General features: G+C 39.7%; 1 protein-coding gene across 1 annotated transcript; it reads right to left on the minus strand.

The window, feature by feature from the left end:
• Positions 1-6,577: 6,577 nt before the first annotated feature.
• LOC115506034 (ferritin light chain-like) lies at positions 6,578-7,234 on the minus strand. Its single transcript, XM_032591897.1, is given in 3 exon segments — positions 6,578-6,917; positions 6,919-6,976; positions 6,979-7,234. Coding segments are annotated over 3 exon segments (654 nt in total).
• Positions 7,235-7,440: the final 206 nt, after the last annotated feature.

Below are 7,440 nucleotides of genomic sequence, written 5' to 3' on the forward strand. Positions count from 1 at the left end.
AAACCTAATCCATTTTTAATCTACTTTTTCCTCACCCATATGTTAGTTGATATAGCTAGCTCATTAAGAGTGACAACATTTAAAAATTTTTCTATTTCCCCATTATGCTTTATATATCAGCTTGCTTCTCTTAGAAAGAAAGCAAGGAAAGAGGTAGGCATGTTTTTCTTGTCTTTTGTCCTAGGAATCCCCAAATTACTCTACTAAAAACCCATTCTTGGTGCCCCTCCCCACCCTACTCCAGTCAGTAGTTTGGGTTCAGAAGACAATTGCTTTTATTTCAAAAAGTTCTTGGCGTGGGTGTTTTTTTGTCTCACTCAATTGCTTCTACTTGGTGACTTGTTTATGTGACCAATTGCAAGACTCCTCTCTTCTCTGGGCTTCTGTTCATAAGGTCATTAAGGTCAGTGTTCTCCAAGGGTACTTCTAACTCAGGAATTCTGTGATGGTGATGCAGAGGCTAGCCGACAGCAGTCAGCTGGCCTTACCCATACTTGTGGAACAAGAAAGGGGAAACTGCTTAAGTATTAGGTGGACACTTGTTCTGGAGGAATGTCTTGCCGTCTTTGGTGAATTGATCCACTCACTGTTTAGATTGGAACTTTTTTTTTTAGTGGTCACTACACAAAAATGCCTGGCCTAAGTGGTATCCTTTCCATTAACAAAGAAGAAAAACTACAGGAGCCAAGAAAACGAACTTTCATACTTTGAAATGCAATTTTTTAATAAGTAGAGAATGTTGTGTGCTTTTGACTAGCCTGGGACTAATATCTGGTTTATGTGATTGATTACTAGAACACAATCACGTTTCCCTCTTGAGTTCCTTGGAATCAGGCTGTTCTCATTATCTTAGGTAGAAGCACAAGCAAGATTTGAGATATAGTTACAAAGACAGACTATACAGAACTTTCTTAAAATGAATCTTACATTCATTTCAGAATTGGAAAACTATTGTTTTTTAGGATTTAGTTTGTTTGCTAACTAAAACCATCAGAAATATTCATAAAGAAGAGAGATTTCAATAGGTAGTCAGATTGTTTGAGTGGTAGACAATGTATAAGTCTCAACATTTGCATGATAAAGTGAAAGGATACCAGCTTCATTTATGATATTTGAACCTACATTTAATAATTGCTGTTGTTTGCCAAAGTCAGAAATTTTTCCTTAAAATCTGTGAATAGCTTTTCTCTTCAAATACTAAACAACTTCAGATAATGAATCAGATTTGGGAAAGTGGAGAGAACCCTACTGTGCAGTAGGCACTCAACAGCAGGCACTCATTAGGTTAAATCAAATGATTGAACTTTAATTCAGTCATAGGTTCAAGGCCTCGCTATTACTGGCTTCATAATTCTGGAGAAGTCACCAAGCTATCCCAAGTCTCAACTTCTTAATCTGAAAGTGTCTATGACTTTCAACGTTTTCAAGAGGATAGAGAATCATACATGTGAAAAGGATTTGAAAGCTATATATTGCTATATATATTAAGAATATTAATATATGTCTGTATAGCCAGATGTGTTTGGAATTCAAATATCTTTACATTTTAGAAAAGTAATGTAGTCTATTATGTACTACAAACAGCAGAGAAGAATAGTGGCATTGGATAATCAAACACATTAATAAAATATTTCTGCAGGGACATTTGTGAATGTTCATACTAGGTAGGACAAATAAATATTGTAAATGAGTTCATATCAATGTAAGTGAGGTTAAATGGGTTCAGACTGCATAGGGGTTTCAGACTGCCTCAAAATAAATTATATATTTTTTCAATTTTCTGATTTTTGGATATCAGAATTGCAGATAAGAGACTGGGTGAACTTCCGTTGACCACTGGATGACTCATTAAATATTATCTCTAAACTTTAAATAAAGAATGGATTGGAGAATTGTAGCTTTCTTGTTTCAGTGCATGTATATGGCTATCTCTGTCATACCAGAAAGACATCTCTATGACTTTTCTTTCCTTCTTATATAAAGTCTATGTTTTTTTCTCAAAGTTTTTTAAAAAAATTGATGTAGCTAGTATGAGCACTCAAATCATTCCCCCAAATATAATTTTTTAATAAGTAGAAAATGTTGTGTGCTTTTGGCCACCCTGGGACTAATATCTGGTTTATGTGACTGGTTACTAGAACATAATTATGTTTCCCCTTGAGTTCCTTGGAATCAGGCTGTTCTCATTGTTGAATAGGTCATGCGTTGCTTGAATTAGGCAGCTCTGGTATAGAAACACAGTCTCCAATTGCTTTCATAGGATTCCATTGGCATCCTTTGGTAAGGATGGGCGACATGAAAGCTTTTAAGTTGATGCTCCATAGACAGATATATTATTTTCTGCTGAATCCATATAGTATTCAATTTAGGTGCAGAGAAGAAATAGAAATATTCCAGGACTAAGTGAAGAAAATGCAAATTAATGTGACAAGCAAAGGTAAGGAATAAAGTGAAAAATTATATAAAACCTAGTCAATCAATTATATATATTTTAGCAATTACAGAGTAAAGCAAAGGGCATATGCAAAATCTTTAGGTAATGGCACGGGAAAATTCACAGACAGATGAAGCTAGTTAAATAATGTAATTATTTCTGCTTAGACGTAAGAAAATAAGGAGACCAGAGGGTATGCCTGAAATATTAATCTATGCAATTGATATAGAGAAACTATAGAAATCACGTCATAATTGAAGAACATACATTAAAACATCTAGACATTTATAAGTTTTATTCTTGTATGCTGATAAAAGAATACAGAGTTTAGAAAAGGGACAATTGCAAGCAATTGATATGTACCACACAATAATCATAGTACTTATATTATCAGAATATAATTGTTACCTACTCTGGTCCTTGGACTCTCCAAGCAATAGAAATTGGGGCCAAAAGGGAATTTCCAGGCAAAGGAGCAGAAAGGAGACAGCATAAAGGAAAGTGTCCTTCATGCTGGCTCTCAGAACAAAGGCCCGGGAAATTTAAAGAGGCTAGTAAGGCAGGAAAAGAGTGACATCTAAGCATATAGGACAGGTAGAAATACAGGAAGTTGGGTGCACTGGCAGAGTGGACAGAATATGCATTGTGTGCCTCATTTGCCTGTTAAACTCCACCCCTGGTCATAATTTTCAGTATTATAATACGGAGAACATCAAGGAAACGTCAGTCCTGGGGTCCACCAATCTTTGTAGTTGAGTTCCTCCTTTGGTTAGCATTCTGCTTCCACATTCCTGCAAGATATGTTACTCAAGAGGTACTGGGTTTCAGCTCTTGAGGAATGCTGGATTTTGTGGTTAGGGTTGAGGGGACTCTAATCCAAACCCTGCTCTGTCTCGTGATATCAACAATGATAATTAGTAAGAGAAAAGAAAGCTATAAGTCACCATATTGAATTTTCTTTGATCTTGGGAGATAGCAAGCCTTGGATTCTGAACAGCCAGTATTAAACTTTTCCACTAAACAGATTTTAGATACTTATGTTCTAGACTGAGTTGCCACTAATTATTATGTGATTTGGGAAAAGTCACCTTTTATCTCTAGACCTTTCTTTCTTTCTTTCTTTCTTTGTAAAATAAAGAGATTAAACTGTATTATCTCTGAGGTCCTGTTTATCTTGGAAGCATCAGCTTAAAACACAGTTTGAAAACTCTCTGAAGCACCTTAGAACAATCAGGTATCAGGAGAAGGAGGTACCTTTTTTTTTTTTCCAGTACAGATGGGACATAAAATGAGGGGATACAGAAATAGTAAAGATTCAATTTCTGGAATGGGACTGAAGAAACTATTAGAAGCATGTAGAACGGAGCAAATGCAAAACCTTGGTTTCTAAAGACTGTTTTGTTTGCATGGAATATACTCAGATGTATCCCAGCTCACTCAGATCTTATTTATTTTCAAGGTCTTACCCAGCCCTCCTTCCTTGATTAAGCTTCCCAAGCACTTTGTGCTACCCCCTCTTTGTTGCTTTATATTTCATTGCTATATTATATTCCATGAGTGTTGGTAGATCTTCTCTCAAATTAGGTTTCACATTTTTTGAGGGTAGCAGTATTGATGTCAGGATGACTTCAGAAGAAAATAAGGGATATTCTGCACGCTTCAGGCAGGCAACAAGAATCTGTAAACATAAGTGTATCCCCTCCATCTGAATTTCTTTATTTGTCTAAAAAAAGAACCACTCACGGAAGCCTTCACTTAGTTTTAGACTGATTTTTATCTCCTTCAACATTCCTAGTCGGATGCAGACCCTTATTATTCTGAGTATTTGGAGGGTGCGATTTGAAGCTGACACATAAGGTCAGACAGACAGTCTAGAGGTCATCTCAGTCTGGGTATCTTATTGCCATTAGGGCAGAATGAAAGGAAGAGTATTGCTTTTACTAATTAACGCGAACCTTTCTTGTCACTATGCTTTGAGTCATAACAACACAATTTAGACCAGAAAATTCATTTGTTCATTCATTCATCCAACACACAGACCTTTTTCTGTGTGTGCAAGTCATTCTATTAGGCATCTAGGGAATATTCATTTGCACACACCATGATCCCACCTTCAGGAAGCTACCTAGTGGTTCAAGAATGTAGGTCCACTCCAATGTGGAGAAAACTGTAAGTTTCCATAGAAGTTTCCAATACAGAGGTCTCTGATGAACAAGGATAATTTTTGCCCTTTACTAGATACAATGGCACTTTCTATCACAGATGGCATTCCAGGTAGGTTTACAAAATGCTTTTACTTATTGACTGATAGGCAGAGAGAACAAAGCATTTGGGTATATGTGGCAGTTTCCCCAACCACTATTGCAGATTTAATTTGAGTTGTAAGGGGAGAAACTTTCGGTAAAGTTAATCTGGTCTCAAGTTGCTGTGATCACTCACATAATAAAAAACATAGCACTTCTCAAACTCAAATTTCACCAATCAAATCCAATTACCACCTATGAGTGATATGACTGATTTCTCTCTGGGCTAGTTTGCATCCTCCCTTTAGGGTTTATTTTTCATTTGGTGCATTAAAACCTTGGCCCTGTAAAATAACTATGGATTCTTTCTATTTTGAATCTGTTACAGTAAAGCTTTCCTGTAGATAGGAAACTTAAAAAAAATTTTTTTTAATATTTATTTTTGAGAGAGAGACAGAGCTTAAGCAGGGGAGGGGCAGAAAGAGAGTGAGACACAGAATCTGAAGCAGGCTCCAGGCTCTGAGCTGTCAGCAAAGAGCGGTCAGCACAGACCCCCTTGCGGGGCTTGAACTCAGGAACTGCAAGATCAGGACCTGAGTCGAAGTAGGATGTTTAACCGACTGTACCATCCAGACACCCCACTTGGAAACTCTTTTAAGGTTGTTTGGTTTAGCAGAAAAATCAATGTATCATCTGTTTTATGGTCTTTAATACAGAATAATGTAGTAACAATTCATATAGCTGCGTTCCTTTGGCCATTACTTTCTTGCTACATGCGTGATCCTCTTGTCCCCACCTTTCTCTCATTCCCAACCTGTACCTCACTTCTTTAGAATTCTGCTTTATCCTTAAAGCTTTTCTAAATCCTGTGAAGGGATACAGGTAATAACTCTATCCCACATACAGCATTATGGCTCTTGGCATATCTCAAGTAGCATATCACCACAAAGTAAAAACTGAAAGACTGTCTTTCCTATTTAACTTTGAGTATTTCCATTTATCTGTCTTTTTCTGACAATGTCTGGATATTTAGTAATTCTTACTTGTGGATGAAATCTGTTTAGAAGATCTGTTCAGAGGGGCAGAACGTAGTCCTCCCTGGATGTTTTCTGTAATACAGCAACCAGATGTATTCATATCTAGATTTTTTTTTTTCATAACAGTGTTGCTTATAAGAATGTGAGCTTTCGGAGAACCTGCGTGGCTCAGTCTGTTCAGTGTCTGACTCTTGATTTCAGCTCAGGTCATGATCTCGTGGGTTATGAGATCAAGCCCCTAGTGGAGCTCCGTGCTGAGCAGGGAGCTTGCTTGGGATTCTTTCTCTCCCTCTGTCTCTGCCCCTACCCCATGCTCTCTCTCTCAAAATAAATAAGTACACTTAAAAAAAAAAAAAAAAGGAATGTGAACTGTTAATTGATAATTCAAAAGAAAGGCCCCAAAATATTTTTTATCCATTAGATTTTATTATTTTTTAATTTTTCATTTTTTTTTTTTCAACGTTTATTTATTTTTGGGACAGAGAGAGACAGAGCATGAACGGGGGAGGGGCAGAGAGAGAGGGAGACACAGAATCAGAAACAGGCTCCGAGCCATCAGCCCAGAGCCCGACGCGGGGCTCGAACTCACGGAGTGCGAGATCGTGACCTGGCTGAAGTCGGACGCTTAACCGACTGCGCCACCCAGGCGCCCCTTAATTTTTCATTTTATTGATTGGCTACAAAAAGATTTATTGTTTCCTTTTGGCCCACAACCTGCCAGAGCGCTTCAGGTTAGTTAAAAAGCTGCTGAGTAGCTCCCAGGACAAGCTCAGGCCCAAGCCCTGGCACCTCGGGGATGTCAGAGGGGCCCCTCTAAGGTTGCCGGGCTTCAAAGGCTCCAAGTCGTGCTTGAAGGTTGGCCTTTAAAGGAGCCGCTCGCCCAGCCCAGGCTGGGGGCCAGCCAGCTTGCAGAAGTTAGTCAGGGGATTGTCCATCTTCTTGATGAGTTTCACCTGCTCCTCTAGGACGCGGTTCGACAGGAAGTCATAGAGATGGGGGTCTGCGGGGGCAGAACCCAAGCCATGCAGAACCAAAAGAGCCTGGTTTGGGTTATTCTCCAGAACCAGGGAAGTTTCCATGGTGTCCAGGGTGTTACGCCACTCATCTTGGGACGGCTTCTGCACGTCCTGGAAGAGGGCGTGGAGGCTATCCTGGACTAGCATCTTCCAGAGACTTCCAGTGTGCTTGTGCTTCTCCTCAGGGCCAAGAGAAGGGGCCCACACACTCCAGAGCTGCCCTGTGGTGGTAGAAATAGAAGCCTGAGACAGGTAGGTGTAAGAGGCGTGCAGGTGCTTGTTAACCAGAGGGTTGACGGCACCCTTCCCCTTGGTGGAACAATTCTGACAAATCTGAAAGCTTGGGGTTGATGGTAATAAGGAGCTAAGCTCAAGATAGGATGTTGGATGTCCCGGAGACAGAGCGTAGCCAAGAAGATGGCTCTGAAGGTAGCAACTGGGAGAAAAGTTGGAGGGTGGTCCAGGCTGGTAGAAGGGGCGTTTCTGGGTCTGTTCCATCCACATGCTGTTGAAGCAAGAGACAGATCCGTGGGACCGCAGAATGCACTGCTTTTATCCATCCCATTTTATCAACGTTTTTATTTATTTTTGGGACAGAGAGAGACAGAGCATGAACGGGGGAGGGGCAGAGAGAGAGGGAGACACAGAATCGGAAACAGGCTCCAGGCTCCGAGCCATCAGCCCAGAGCCCGACGCGGGGCTCGAACTCA

This window comes from Lynx canadensis, chromosome F2 (genome assembly GCF_007474595.2).
Source record: "Lynx canadensis isolate LIC74 chromosome F2, mLynCan4.pri.v2, whole genome shotgun sequence".
In the NCBI taxonomy this organism is placed as follows: Eukaryota; Metazoa; Chordata; class Mammalia; order Carnivora; family Felidae; genus Lynx; species Lynx canadensis.